The sequence below is a fragment of the Lichenostomus cassidix genome, chromosome 2, assembly GCF_008360975.1.
Source record: "Lichenostomus cassidix isolate B80296 chromosome 2, HeHo_3.0, whole genome shotgun sequence".
Taxonomy (NCBI): Eukaryota; Metazoa; Chordata; class Aves; order Passeriformes; family Meliphagidae; genus Lichenostomus; species Lichenostomus cassidix.
This window is the reverse complement of record NC_139482.1, coordinates 123,519,045-123,535,180: the sequence shown is the minus strand read 5'-3', so window position 1 is coordinate 123,535,180 and position 16,136 is coordinate 123,519,045. Positions and strand designations below refer to the sequence as shown.

The window sequence follows — 16,136 nt, the reverse complement described above, 5'->3', positions numbered from 1 at the left end:
AAAGTGCAAATCATCTCCTGACATTTAAAGACATTAGCACAACCCAATCAGAGAAATCTCACTAAACAGAGAAAAAATTTTGATTTTATCTGTAAGAAAACAGTCAATCACAGTGGAACAAAGACACAGCTGACCAAAAGCATTATCAGCTGGGGGAAGGGGAAATTCCAGTAGATGTCTGGACAACCTCTTACACAGACGGTGTTTTTAATCACTAGGAGGGATATCCAGCCAGTCCCAAGTAAGTCACTATCTACATGAATTAGAGCAATAGCTGATGACCTGAGTTTTCACAGCTTTATCTAAGATGTTTTAAACGTTCCTAAGGGTTTGGTACACTTTATTTTCCAAGGATAGGTAATTTTTCAGATCTGTGTTTTCCATGACAGAAAAGTCTCAGGGGAGATCTTTCTTCACAGACTTATTATTTTGAATATATTATATCAAAGCATATTTAATTTGAATTGTTCCTTCTTTCTCCCCTGCAGATCTATGACTGTGTCTCAAACATTGATCATAGGGTAAGGATTAATTGAGTAATTTCCCAAAGTAATATATGTTTGACAGACATAACTAACTGGGACCAGATCTAAAACATGAGGGAAAATCTCATAACCCTGTAAATTAAGATAGCAACAAGGCAGAAATCAGCAAAAATTAAGATAAAAATTTTTGCATTCCAACTTGAAACTTGAGTTCCAGTTCCATCCAGATATGATGAAACTTTTTCCAGGTCTGTGGAGCTTTAGCTGACAGATTAGTAAAGGAAAGTGATCTTTTCAGATTAAGTTGTTTATTTCATTTGATTGTCACAAATTACTTTCAGAAATTAGTAACACTGTAACTATTTTAAAATATTAATTCAGCAGAGATTTACTTTTTGGGTAAGCACATATCTATCTACTTTCTTAGGTCAGGACTATACTGATTTTGAAGAAAATTCTGCTTAAAACCACTTCAGCTCAAGCATAAGAGCAAAGAACATGTGAAAACAATGAAATCTTTGGCTAATATTGCTTAGACATTTACTGCTTTAAAATCAGACTTTCAAGATGGCTGTCATGGATAACATTGCATGTCACTGGAGTGGAAAGCTTTATACTTAGTTTTCATCATTTCCTTGGTGCTGAAAAACAGAGTGAAGGAAAAAAAACCTTAAAAGAAATTAAAAGGGAGAGACTGGAAAAAATACACAAGTTCTTATCTTTCTTAATCCCTGTTTCAGTTTACCACAACAGCTGGATGTTCAGAATCTGAATCCAAGAGACCTGATAATCTTAAAAAAAATAGGAAAAAAGAAGAATCTTTATGAAGTCAGCATACAGAAGGATAATGTTCAGGCTCAGTCAGATAAGCATGGATTGTGTTGTGCTGAAAACAAGGGGAAAGGGAAGTAAGGACATGAAGGTACTGAGGCACCTGTGATTTCTGTTTTATCCAATTGGCTTCCTTTCCTCTGTCACAGTTTCAGAAAAGCAACCAACAGTTAAGCTGGTCCTTTACAGAAGCACCACATTCCATGAAGTGGGCAATAATAATATGATTATTCAAACAATACCCCCAGCAGAGAAATGTAGCTTGCATTTTCATTCTGCATCTCGCCGATAGAAAAATATAAACATAAAAGGATAGAAATGTCTCATTTTCAGAACTTTATTTATATGCAATTAAATCTGTACAAAGCAAGGTGGTTTAGGAGAATGAGGTGAGACAATAGAAAGCTCTCACAGCAAATTCCAGTATCAGATACTGTTTTACATAGTTTAAGAGATAGTATTAATGATGTTTTGCTTTAATTACACTATTCAATAAAATAGGAATAATTCCTACTGGTATGCTTTACTGGGATACTTGTAGAATTAAATTGCAAAGCCATAACAAGGCCTGGCCATAATTTCTAGAGTGAAGAGTCAGTCTGAGTTGCCTTCAGCTCAACTTTCCATGTACCCAAGGAGCCTTTGTACTCTAGGAGTTTCCAGAAACTCCCTGCCATGGACTCTCTGATCTCAGTTCAAGGTTTCTCTTGAGGTCAAGCCATGCAGGCTATCCTGTTCTTTATGATTCCAAATATGCTGATCACAATCCAGGACTATATCACATGGCCCTAGAAGACCATGCCACAGACATTCAAACCACAGAGCAAGAATGCCCCTGGGGTGTGCAGCTGCAACTCACCACCATCCCAGCCTGAAAATTACTCTCACTCCCTCAATTTTCTGTTGGACACTTGCACTGCACAATGAGCTGAGCTCACCCTTAGCTAATGCCTTTTATGAAGGTAGACTCAATGATTTCAAGCAGCAATTCCCAAGGGAACTTGATACTCTGCATAGGGGAGCAAAAGTCCAGTCCTAGAGAAGTTGTATGCAAGGTCCTCAGACTGGGATATTTGGCTTCTGGTATTTAATTTCAGGGTGCACATCTGTGGTTGATGACAAACGTTATTTATCTTAAAGTGTCAACAATATTATTTGGGATTCAGCATATTTTTGTAGGACATTATCTGAAACTGGTTCTAGGTTGCATGTGTTGCTGAAACTTCACATTTCTTCTGAAACTATAGTGAACTTCACATGTAATTATCTTCAGGACAAAGTTAGGACCACCTGGAAGAGGGAATTGATTTTGGAAAAAATTTTGCTGGAAAGGAAGCCAAATTCATTCTTGGGAGCAGGGTCTCTCATAGTGTTTCCTTTTCCTCTGAAATAATAGTATGAAGTAAAACCATTCTGGGAAGTGTCAACAAAAACTTAATTTGATGTACAAGGGCTGAAAAGCCAAAGCTAGAAGGAGAACCATGGGACAAAAATGTGTTTACACAGATGCTGGATTTTCTCCAAATCCTATGAAAATAGTACTAAATCCTCTCAGGGCTGAACAATGGGACTGAAATTAGGCATCAAAGAATAATTAATATATGTTAACTTGCTCACACCCACTCTCACTCTGTGGGATTTTTTTCCCCCTACAATCATAAATAATCAACATAATGCAAAGGTTTCTAATCCATTCATTGTGTCAGCACATACTCAGGCAGGGAAGGAGTCACCAACAAAGGTCTGACTGGAACTGGTCTGCATTACCGCTTTTATTTTTGTTAAACCATTTTATGTAGAATATAAACAATATGGCAGTTCCTTCCAAGAAATTAGTTTAATGCATGAATTTCTGTTTAAAATCTGAAGATCTCTGAGATGAAGACTGATGCTCTGATAACCAGCTCAGGCACAGACTGACCCCCAGGCTGAGCTGAAATGGGGCTTCTGGGCAGGCACCCAGGTCTCTCTTAGGACCCTGAGAAATATTTACAGGGCACTTATTTTCAGCGTCTGACCTTAATAGAAGTTACTTTGAATGGACTGCTTTATGAAGCAACAGAATTCATGGGACATAATATTATGTAGGAGTAGATAAGGTGGTTCATACAATACTAGATTTTTAAGTCTTAACCTGGAAAAAAGTGCCTATTCAATGATTAATTTGCTTTTAGGATGTTTGAGTCTCAGTTAATACAGCCCAAGTGGTGAATTGCAGAGCAAAACTGTCTTCCTACACTTGATCTTCACACCTGAAGAAATAAGCACTCCTTTTTTTCTGGGCAGCTGACAGCTAACAGTGGGACCATAACCTCAGAAAACTGAGATGTTTCCTACCACTGACTTTGTTTTTTTTGAAAAAACTTTGATCTGAAGGGCATGTGTGAGGTAGGAAGGGGAGAGGAAGAGGAAAAGCCGGTGTTAATTGCAGAGATTGCAGGCAGAGTAGGATAACAAATTTGAAATAAATCATAAAACCAAACCATAACAGGAAAATCCTTGGTATTCTGAGCATTATACAGAGCCAATACAGACTCCACAAAGCACAGTGTCATTTCATTAGTGTTCCTGGAAAGCTTAAACACTAGATTTCACTAATGTGGTGAAATATCAGATCCAAATTACTGAACAACTTCATTTTCTACCCCTTTATCCCACTGCACTACCGGAAAAACTCCACCTATCCACCCACCCACCAATAAACAAACAAACCGGCAAACAGCAGTCTCTTCCATGAAAACAGAACTACACCAATTTGAGAAGACAATGAGATTTAAAGATATAAATTGGACACTGCTTGTAACTTTAAATGAATGTGTCTTGAAGTGGATATGGAAATGCTTCTCTTTGAGCATGAGTGGATATGCTTCTCTTTGAGCAAGTTCTACTTGCAGCTTTATTTGCTGAACATTATTTTTTATCTCTCCAAAGTATTTCAAAAAACATGCACTAAAATGTCATAACAAAACTTGTCTCCTTATTTATTTCTTTAGCATTATAAAGCAGTCCTGGCTGGATAATACACAACTTCTTTTTTCAGTTGTACTCTGAAGTCTTATTTTCTGCCATTTTATGTGATACAGTGAACTACAGTTATTAAAATGTCAAGACAATAGACTATTTTGTGCTGATGAGAATATTGTGCATATACACTCATAAGGAGTGAAACTTTTTTTCTTGTATAATAAATTATAGGAGGAAACTGGAAACTAAATATATTTTCAAGCCTTGAGCATTGTAAATCTTGGCTTGCAGTACTATAAAACTATTGTCATTTTAAGTGTATGGTCTAATCTAACACAAACAGGTTGTATATATGGTAGCTCTGGGTCACAGTACAATTACATTGAATTTACTGGCAACTGAAGCTGAAGCTAACATCAAAATAAAGCAAATAAATATGTGAGCCTAAGTAGTTCTGGAGAATTAGCTCTAAAGAATTCCTGTTTCCTCTTGATCTGCCTCTTACCATTGGTCAGCTTCTGTGCTTAAGATAACTTCTTATGAGTGCCAAGAGAGCTTGTTATGTTTTTCTTCCATTTAATGTCAAACAAAGTGTCACTTCCATGTGCAGTCTTTCCATCATCAAAGTATTTTAATGGTGCCTCTCTTTCATCACGCCACCTATTTTCATTACATTTGTGGAAGAATAGTTATCTTTGGGACCTCTAGCCTTTTCTTCACATGTGGCTGAATTTGGAGAGCACAGATACACAGACTTTATAAGCCTTGTTTCCAAAGGAAATTACTCTGAAAAGATACTCTTCTGCCTTTTGTTTTACAAGAAGTGATCTCATTGTAATCAAAACAGATGTCCTAGAAAAGACATTGGACAGGTTTCGCATTCAAATTAAAGATAAACAGTTAATACCAGCCAGGATCAGGAGAGTAAACAGGCTGGGGTAAGTGATAGACCAGTGACCCCAAAGAAGGCATAATGCCCAGTTGAAAGCAGTGATATTGTCTCTTGAGGAAGGGAGGCAGGATTTTCGTGTCATGCCTCTGCCATGGATTGGTGCACCCATTCTGCTGATGCTGTTAAGGGTATTTCTGATGTGAAACTTAGTAGTACCCTTATCAGATCAGTTAGTTTTCCATATTACTTCTATGGGTAGATTCCTTCAATTTCTCATATCTGTATGAGAATACACCCTGTATCATTAGGGTTCATGTTAAAATGAGGAAAAATACAACTAGAAAATAATGTAAAAAATAACAACTCAAAAAGGAGCCATGGAAAGAAATAGCAAGAAATGCTTTCAGATGACAGAGGTAAAGGAGATGACTCATAGTCAAGTAAAATTATGAAAAGGGTAAATGGTCCAAAATCATGGAAAAAGTCACTTTCTATAGTTAGCAGAATGAACACAAAAAACCAGATTTTTTTAATTTGAGTATGCTCAGTGATATGATACATGCACTAGCAGCTAAAATATCAGAATTAGCAGTGGATTCTGAAATGACTGATGCAGCAAATGGGAACTGCGTAATTGCAGGATCGCCCAGGCTCCTGACCTCATGGAAACCTTCCTGTCACCAAATGGTTTCACTTTTGGCTTGTCTGGTATCACAGAAATTCATCTAAACCTTCCTAATTTTTGTCTTATGTGACATCTCTTTATGTAGCATTAGAGTAGTATCATAGGTTCTGTTTCCCAACCAGTATAAAAGTAATACTCAAGACACTGATATTTCTGATTATTTATTATGGCACTTCAAAGCATATAAACTCCATTGCTAGGTGTTTCAAACAAGTTTAAAAAAAAAATGAGGTTTTAAGTTTTAGGCAGTATTTCAATACATTTTGGTTAAGAATTTTTAGAATGTTACTAGATATGGAATAAGAGTTTTGCTAGGAAAGCAGTCTTCTTAAAATAAGGCTTCCTTTCAAAAAGTGTGTATGTGCTTTGTGTTCATTGGCTTACTGGTGTGTATACATATATATTAAAAAACTGTGGATTTGAAACAAAAAAAAAAACAAACTAACCTTGAAAATTCATTTTTCTACTTAAACACCAATTAGGCTTGTCTCATATTTATACCCACCCAATTTTATTTACTTTGTAATATGGAAATTAGAAAAAAACATTCGAAATTCGGTCCCTGGAGTTTTTCCAGTTTCAGATTTTACTATCTTAGGAAGTTAGGATGTTGGTCAAAATTCAGCTTACTATTACCTGTTCTTTACCATATATTGTATTATCTTGTACTGAGGGTAGATTGTAGTAGAGCCTAAAACCAAATCAGTTTTTTATAAAACCTCACTGAAAATTCCACTATAGTAACAACGTTTCCACTTCATATATTTGACAATTTTATTTAATAGCCTAATATTCAGAATAGTTACATAATAGTTACATCACGGCTTTTAAAAAGAATTGCACTCAGCTACTCAGTCCATTGAAATACTAGAAAACAGGGAAAAGGAAAATACGGAGTGAAAAGGAGCTCGGTCCATTGAACTGAGTTGTTTGCAGCCACTTCCTACTGAACCTGAAGATGTCCTCATGCTTTCTGGTAGACTCTAACACACTTGATACCATTCATGTCACATTCCTAGAAGGTAAAGAGATGGATTAATTAATTTGCCTCTCAGTGCAGACCAACAGGGAAAGAACCCCACCTATTAGAGTTACATTTCAGGCTACCAACCAGCAGCACTTGGGGATCAGACAGTAGGACTGAACTCACCACCACCAATTGTCCCTCCACTAGCTTCCTTGTTATCGTGGTCTTCTTGCCATCCCATTCCTGCTCTTGAACCAATGACCCATCATCTTTTAAGCTGACAAGTGTCTGAAAGAAGAGCCCAACCATCAATATTTTCCCCACTTGGTCAGCACTGAGGCTTTCCAACACCTTTTTCCAAATGAAAGATTCCCACCCCAGCTCACTCAATAGTGATTTTATCATTGACATCTACAAAGCCAGATATTACCTTAAACATTTTACTGATCCTCTTTGTATGGTAACCAACACACTGCTCTGACACATTCCTGCATCAGACATACCTTTGAGAGCATCCACAATTTCAATTAACAGGAGCAGATGTTCTCTGTTCATCTCTTTGTACATGGACTTTGAGCTTTTGTGTAGCATTTATCTGATCTTGCAGTAATAAATTAATTGAAAGTGTGTGGCTGGAGAGTGGGGGAGGGGGTGATAAACAGCACTCATAGGAGGAAATGAAATGTATCGTTTGTGTTTTACCTCCTTGGGATAAATATTCTCCCTACTAGGTACAAGGAGAAACTCTTTGCCTTCTAAAACTGGAGTTCAGTGACTGTAATTCACATGGTTGCATTGCTGTCTCTGTTCCCACCCCACAGTGAGCCAGCCTCTCTTGTTATGCAAATATGAGACAGAACAGAAAGGTTAACCCTAGGGCTGAATTGCCTCTGATTAAACATCAATGGCATTTTTTCCACAGGCTTCAAATGAAATGGCATTTGGCTTTAACAGGGATTTAGAGGTCTGTTAGTTTTACTAAAAAAATGCTTCTGCTACAAAATGAAAACAGCAAAATACACAAGACTATTGATTGCAGCATTTTCCCTCTTTGGAATTTGCTTAATCCATGTAAAAAAAATATTTCTATGAGAGTTACAGAGACAGCTGCTCATCAAATAAAGCATTGTTATGGTGGACGTCAAAACTGATTTTAAAATAGCATCTTCTTCTGTAAAACACCCAAAGATTTGCATTTTTTCAACAGAAAGGCTGGTATACTGACCTGAGTTTTCCTGCCATCTAATGTATTTTCCTCAAATTTCTCACCAAGCTTGAAGCTGAACTGTGAAGTTTTGAAGGTGCTCTCTGTTTTTATGGTGACTGTGTCCCCATCCTTAATAATGTAAACATCTGGTTTGGCCATGCTTCCCATTTTTCTCATAGCCATACCCACACCTGCAAGGGAGAGGCACAGAGTGTCACAAAGTCAGTTAAACCCTGAGGCTTAGGGCCACACAAGAATTCAAATACCTAATTCTCATTTAATTAGGCACTTAAGTACACTTGAGAATCAAAGCTCAAGAGCCACAAAGAAAGAGGATGTTTTAAATTTTCCACTGATGAGGAAGGAAAAAAGCTTATTTGCAGAGTTACTCTTTTGTTTCCTCAGAGAGTTAAAGTTAGATTTATTTTGCCCTCTAGAGGATTCGTAGATATCCCAAAACTCAGCACTGATTTATTTTTTTTTCCCCCAACAGAAATAAATAGCACACAGGAAACAAACACAAAAGCTTAAACTAAAATAAAATAGTTCTCTTGAAATTCTGAAAACTTAGGAAAAAAATCTACAAAATATTTTTAATTGACAGATTAATCCACTTTATTTCAACTTATTCAATAAATACCCTTCCATCACTTTGTACATCATTGCAAACGTGCCATTTTTAATAAAACTTCATATTCTACATCCTGTTTACAAAGTATGGAGTTGTGAACTAGAAAATCACTATCATAAAAAATAGTGCTTACACACACATGCAAAACACAGGAATGGAGAACTGAACTTTGCAAATGGCTGAAAATTCATAATCTGGAGACAGCAGCCCTCAAAACTCTTCAGTTTTAGATTCAGCCTGCTTCAGCCCCTACATGCACTGTTTGAGGGGTTTCCTTGAATCTTTTTTATCTGAAGGATGAAAATACAAATAAGAGGGTAGCAGGCAACAAATGTGAGTCCATCAAACTGGAAAGTGCAGATCTGAGCCATTAATTGATATTCAACCAAGTGGAGCAGAAAGTGCCACCAAGTCAGTGAATGCCTGGGTTCTGCAGCTGGTGTAGTTAAAACATGTTGTAGGTATCAGCACAGCACTCCCTTGGTATGTACAGGTAAGGGTTGAGTCCTTGAGAAGGAAATAAAGTACTTTCCAAACACTGCTTCTCCAGACTCAAATGAAATTCCAGGACTGAGCCTTGATCTTGAGTTCACAGAGAAAAACAGCCATCCCTTCTGCCCAGCTTTTCAGATCAGAACTGGAAATTATTGCCACAGTAACCACCACACACACTCTGTTGCTGTCATCCAGGCCAGAGAAATCAGAGCTACAGCTTGGGATCCAACTAAATAGAGATGAGCTGCATATGTCTTCCATATGGCAAGAAGTGAAGTTCCAACTTCTTTGTCCTCAAATGTTCTGCACATAACGAGCAGAATCTGTATGATCTCATTTATGGTGCATCAATAGGATCAAAGACAGAGGGTTTCGCAAGTAGCCAGCAAGGGTGAAATCCAGTAAATGACTGGCTCCTAAAGTGTGACTTGGAGTAAATTTAATTGCCTAAATAGTAAATGTAAAAAGGAAAAGTGGTTTATGGTTTCAGTGTAAAACCAAACAACACTCAGTTGCTGCCTACACATGGGAGGTGCTCTGCAGTTTCAGCAGTTAATTTCTACTTTGAAGTTGCAACTTGGCACACGCCTAGGTCTGGTCATTGGACATAAGCACCAAGGCACCCTAATCCATGGCTCAACTGAGCTGAGCTTAAAATTCTTGAATTTCCTCCAAAGCGTCCCAAAGGGTTCAGTCCAAAAGGCTTTCTCATGTCATAACTATGACATACTGACAGGCCTCCCAAAATATAATTACAGCCACCACTGTCTGCAGAGTGTAAATGCAGTGATCCCTTTTGTATTTTACATGAAGAGCACAAGACCTAAATTCCTTCTTCTCCTCCCTCTAAAGATAAGGCTACATCTTCTGCCTCTTGAGAAAATATGATGCCTCTCATCAGTGAATAAATAGCAGAAAATCATAGCTCCTGGGCTATACAGACACTGCCAGGTATCTATCACCTCTCAGCCAGGATGCTCACAGGAAAGTGGTAAATCTGAGCTTGCAGACGAGGCTCCTGCTCTGTTAAGGTGTGTTCTTCATCCGGTAACTTCGTGTTACAAAATATAGAGCAACCTGGACGCAGGGACAACAAGCCAGGACCATTCCCCTGAGATAGAGGTGCTGCTACCCATGGAAGAAAACAGGCAAATAGCCTCCGGCAGACTGCCGGTTACCCACAGGCAGCTGATCCAGTTTGGCTTTCTCGGGAGGAGACACCCAAGGTGACTCCACGGGGAGGCAGCCCCGGCTCAGCAGGTCTGTGTGCGGCCGCCCCAGGCGGGGTGAGCCGGCCCGGCCCCGGCAGCAGCGCTGCATCTGCCACCCTCCAGGCCAGGGCAGCGCCGAGCCCCCGCAGCCCCCGCGCCGGGCATTACCCGAGGGAGGAGCGAACCGGCCTAATGGCAGCCGGGCTGCCGGCACCGGCTGGTAATCCCGGCTGCTGCGGAGGGAGGCGGCGGCGGGGAGGGCGCAGCACCGTGCGGCGGGAAGGTGACTGCTGGTGCCCGCACAGGCATCCCAGCGATTACGGTGCAAAACGGGCTGCTCACATCTTTAGGACGCGGAGCCGGAGGCGGCAGCTCTCCCGGGAGGAAAGGTCTGCTCCCGGCCAGCGCTCCTTTCCCGAAGCCGAGAGGGCTCGGAGCCCCCGGTGCTGCATCCCGGAGCATCCCGGCCTCGCCCCCGCAGCCGCCGCCGCCCACCCGTGGCTCACGGCCGGGCTGCATCCCACCCTCGGCCAGGCTCCGGGACCGCGTTCTCCGCGGACCTTGGACAGAGCCTCGCCGGCCGGCAGCGGCAGCACATCCCCGGGGCGGCATCCCGGCATCCATCCCTCCCTCCCGGGGGCGGGCAGCCGCCGGCTCCTTACCCAGCTCCTTCATGTACTCCTCGAAACCCTCGCTGGAGACGAGGCACCATTTGCCCAAAAGCGCGTCGATGGCCATGGCGGCTGCACTGGAGCTGGCGGCGTTCGTATAGAAACGTGAAAGCAGGAGGACAGGCTGCAGTGAGGCCGCGGCCGCCTTTATAGCGGGGCCGGCAACATGTGCTGCCGACAAGAGCCAATGGGGCTCCCGCCGCGCCCCAGCCCCTTCCCCGCCGAGCCCCCGCCCGGCGAGTCCCGCCCGCGGCGGCGGCGGCAAGAGCGGGCACGCCGCGGCACTGCCCGCCCTCCGCCCGCACACACAGACAGTCACAGTCACAGACACACAGACACACACAGAGACGCAGTCACAGGCACGCACTCACACACAGACAGAGACAGGCACAGAGACACAGTCACACTCGCACTCACGCACACAGACAGAGACAGACAGACACAGTCACACAGTCACACAGTCACACGCAGTCACGCACAGACACACAGACAGACACACAGACACAGTCACACATACTCACGCACACACAGACACATGCACTCGTGCACACAGACACACACAGACAGACACATGCAGACTCACATACAGACACACACACAGTCACACACACTCACACCCCCTCTTTGCACCCCAGCACGGGAACGCCCAGGAACGGTGGGACACTGACACAGCTGTCCCGCTGAGGGATATTGTGGCCTCAACGCTTCGAACACACATTCCGTCCAACACTTACCGTGGTGGAAGGGTCCAGCGTGCTGAGTGCTGGTACCGATGGGCTCCAGCCTAGACTGAATGCCAAATAATATATCTCAAATGTATCTCAAAGAGCATGATATATTATAAAGAGATAATAATATGATATCTCTTTATAATATATCATGCTCTTTGAAGGCTACTTCAGGAACAGAGAAGCATCGTATGGCACAGAGACAGAGCAGTAAGGCATCACCATCCCAAAGCAGTTTATTGAGTTTGATTGCCAGCCTTCCAACAACTTCCCAAATCCCACTGGTACATCACATGTTATTGAACTACAGCAATCCATAGCATGCTGCAACCCAGGAACAGACCTGCTACATACACACGGTGATCAGTTTAGCAAACGAGATCAATCAAAATACAGAACTAATGTGGGTTTTTGCAGTGCACAGGGAAAATCAAAGCCTGAATTCAACTTCACACCTTAGCACTGGAAAAATGGAGATGTGATACCTTGTTTTTAGTTCATACTGAACTGCAATTCATCCTTCTTAAAGGAAAACACTGCAGCTGGCACTATTGTATACTGGCACAGAAGTGCCGTCATAAAATATACACTGCCAACAGGCCCTGTGAGGTTTGGACCAATCTTTTGTCAAATTCTGTCTGGTGAGTGGAGAGATTTACTGTCATGTTCTGTGAGGAAGCTGCTGTTTCTAAGTCCGAGCAAAAATCCTGATTCAAATGTATCCCTAAAATTTGTTTCCAACATCAGGATCATGCCAATCTCTGCCTCTTTTGGCCTTTTCTCACACTGGATTAAATCTGCAGCTACTTTCTCCTGTCTGGAAAAAGAGAAATGTGAAGGTACATCTGGTATCTGGAGTTTTTTTAATGGAGTAACTGCTACTACACTTCTCTGCTAGTACTTTCATGAAGGAGTTTGAGATTAAAGTGTCAAAACCAGAGAAGACAGCAAGACAGGTCCTGTGCTGGTTCCAGCATTTCACAACATGAAAGTGCCACAAAGCCAAATATTTTGGGGCAAGGAGGATTTCTGCCTTTATGCTTTGCTGTGATACAACTTCACAGAACAGCTGGAAGTTTCAAGACTTTGTAGAAAGTCATATTTGTCATACACAAAATAAACAGATAATTTTTTAACTGATTTTTTAAAAAAAAAATCCTCTAACCATCCTTCCCTACAGAGCTGTCTTTAATTATTTTCTGCTTCTCTGACTATATGCTTGGTTTAAATATGCAAACAACATTATAGCATCAGCCCATAAGACAACAATTCACATTGCTTCTTTTTTGCGTTACTAAATAGGTACATTGAAACACTAGACTTTCAACATTCTTCTACTTTTATTTTTAATTTTTTAAAATCTTTTGTATGTGTATGTGTGTCTCGTGTACAAGATTTCAGAGTAAATGTTAAATTAGGGTGATGTTTACTGACTAATTCATGGTAGTTGAATCAACATGCTGTCCATCCGGCAGTTCTGCTCTGGTTGCTTACAGAAAGGATAAATGAAAAGCCATTAGATTAGGGATCAAACAGAATCATCCTTCAGGAATTAGGAAGCCTTCAGTCTTGTAAAGCAGGGACAATTTCTAGAAATAGAAATCTTGGCTTTACTCCATGTACACTAGCAAATAATTTTGGATCCACATTTCTGCAGTGCTGCCTGCAGATGGCTTACAATATGCAAATAGTATTCAGGTATAAGTGCCAATAATGGAACCGAAGATGTAAAATCCACTATTTCCATCTAGTGGTGAGACAGTATTCCTGGATCTGAAGTACCTGAAGATCCAGTTACCTAGCTGTGCACAACATTGCTACAGTTTTGAATTCTCCCACAAGTCATTTGGTTTGATTTATTCTCCTTACAAATTTTTCAGGTCCAGGCATGTAAGTTCATACAAGACATAAGAAGAAAAGCTACTCTTATCTCTGTTTTCTGCAATGCAGATTGTTGGGATACAGTGAAGAATCTATCTCAATTCTTAAAAAGTTCTAATGTTCTGGAAGTTAATCAATCCAGTGATATGGATTACTGGCTGTGGTATCATCAATGCTGCATCTCAAAACCTCTTTGAAACAGAATAGTGATGAAACTTTCTGTATAGCAAATAAAGTAACTAAAGGACCAGAGATGTATCCTTCTGGGTAGGGTACAAGTAGCCTGGGCTACAAAATATATATTGTTTCTTATCTTGACAGTAAAGTATATATATATATTTGCCAAATATGGCTCCTACTTTGGGAGGCAAACTAAAATATTCAGATATCCAGAGGTGCTTGAGCCACAGAGATTCATTCTGCCATCAATTCCTGCCTGTTTTGAGGCTGACATCAGAATCAGACCTTTTGTGTTTGTGTAGTCTCCTCTTTGGATATATGAAAAGAGAAGCAGCAAATACATGTACACCTACAGAAGGTGTTGAATTCCTATTCCGCATATTATTGTTTCAGCGCAGACAGATTAAATTTTCTGAAGTTTTGCTCATTTCCACATTGGACTATACATTGTTCAAGAAAAGGAGAATCAAATTTACAATGAGAAGTGTAAATTTTTCTGAGGAGATGAGCTGCACGGCAAGCACGTAGCCACATTTGGGAGCAACCACCACCTTGGCAGCTGGAGCCTATCAGGGTGAATACTTTCCAAGGGTAGTCAAACCCTTGCACCTTGTAGGAGAGGAGGATATTACAGTCCTTCATTACGAAGTGCAAAAAAAAAAAAAAAAAGGACCAAGGGAAAAGAGTGCACAGAGACCTTCATTCTATTCCTTCAGGCAGGTGTGTGTAGTGCAGTGTTTTCATCTGACGTGGAGCTAGGAAGCTGTGGCCAGCAGTGTTTCAGGTTTCTCTTCACGTAGCCGTAGATTCACCTACAGCATGCAAGCTAAGCCATGTTTTGTCTTTTGGAGTCACAATACCTGCTGCTTGGGCAGGGCCGAGCACCACCTCCACGTCTGCAACATTTCACTAATCAGGTTCCATAGGAGGTGTCACTTTTTCCCTAGACCTTTACTCATTAAACTGCCCATATGTTAAATTTGGAAGGAACCCAATCTGATAGCACTATGCTCTGCTGTGTAAGGGAGGATCTCACTTTCCCTCTAGTATACAGACATTGTGTATATGGACTACCTTTTCTAAATGGTAGGCTTCTTTTAGATAAGATTGCCTCTTGAGAAAGCCTTAAAAAATTGCCAGGAAAATTGGACACCACTGCCCAAATTTTACTCTTCAGCCTATCCCTAGCTGTGGAAAAAAGTTAAAGCAGTCCATGAATAATAGTTACTCACCCCCAAGGCATGGATGAGAAAAATTGCATAGGTAGCAGAGCTTTGTTTCTGTTTCCTTGTTGTACAAGTGTGGTTTTCCCTTCCCAGCCATGTCATCACTGGGCAGGCATGATGAAACATGTGCTACAGTTGCATAGCTGGCCTAAGGAAGCTTTACCACTCAAGTGACATTTGCTTGGGCAAGACTAGACCAGGGATTATGAAGCAACAACACACAAAGCTGAAAGTTTTCCTTTGTATATCAGTATGCACAAGACCTCCCAGCATATCAGCCTTTCATTAGCTCTGAGCTAGAAGAGTTGGGCATAGCCTGTTTTATCAATGAGCTTTGTGCAATACATCTGTTTTCAAGTAACAAAGCAAAGCCATATTGCCCTCCAGCATGGAGCATGGGTCCAAAGAGCCCTTGCTGTGGATCTGGAGACTGCTGCACGTGCCCTGGGTGGCCAGCTGTCGGGGTGGACAGGCTCACGTGTGCTGGCGTTCAGCGCCAAGCCAACCAGCGCCCGGTGCTCCTCCTGCCACAGAGCATTACTATAATGCAATTAGCGCGCCGGCAGCCTGAGCCCGCGTCCTCTACGTTGTCAGCAGCACGTTCAAAGCAAGGTTAAACGGAAATGCTTCTGGGGCAAAGTTTACTGTGGCAATGGTGTGACAGCTCACTCACTGTACCCTGCCTTAGTGATGAGAGAGAAAGTTCCAAAAGCCTGTGGTGACTCAAAAGAGGACTCCAGGATTAATTTTCTTCATTCTGGACAAAAGTGATCTGATGTCAGATCCAGCCCAGCTCACAGTGACTGCAGGTATGTGTATTCTAACTTTAAAAGCTTTGGAAAGTCCTTTTTATTTAGCAGCAGTATCTACCTTAAACAGCAAACATCCACACATTAGAATAAAAATATTTTTATTTATCTTCAGAATTTTATAATCAGCATAGACATTACAATGATAAAAAAGAGATCAGGGTGACTAAAAATCTTCCATAGCTGTAGTTTTAGCACTGAAAAACTTTGATCCACATAAAACAAAAGCACATTAACAGGGAATACCTGGTCACAGAAGAGACTTTCAGAAAG

The 16,136-nt window shown here is 41.1% G+C and overlaps 1 protein-coding gene across 1 annotated transcript; it reads right to left on the bottom strand.

The window, feature by feature from the left end:
- Positions 1–6,002: 6,002 nt before the first annotated feature.
- LOC146442170 (fatty acid-binding protein 5) lies at positions 6,003–11,270 on the bottom strand. The gene is made up of 4 exons (XM_085053102.1): positions 11,031–11,270; positions 8,050–8,222; positions 7,008–7,112; positions 6,003–6,872 (listed from the first exon to the last, which is right to left on the bottom strand). The coding sequence occupies exons 1-4, from the start codon at positions 11,104–11,106 to the stop codon at positions 6,822–6,824; spliced, it is 405 nt and encodes a 134-aa protein (XP_084909228.1). The 5' UTR covers positions 11,107–11,270; the 3' UTR covers positions 6,003–6,821.
- Between the last annotated feature and the right edge of the window lie 4,866 nt (positions 11,271–16,136).

Coding starts and splice junctions, on each gene's coding strand:
- LOC146442170 (XM_085053102.1), bottom strand. CDS start 11,106: ATGGCCATCGACGCGCTTTTGGGCAAATGGTGCCTCGTCTCCAGCGAG. Junction 7,113..8,049: donor TAGATGGCAGGAAAACTCAG/GTCAGTATACCA, acceptor CTCTTCTTTCAG/ACACTTGTCAGCTTAAAAGA. Junction 6,873..7,007: donor TGGAGGGACAATTGGTGGTG/GTGAGTTCAGTC, acceptor TTTACCTTCTAG/GAATGTGACATGAATGGTAT.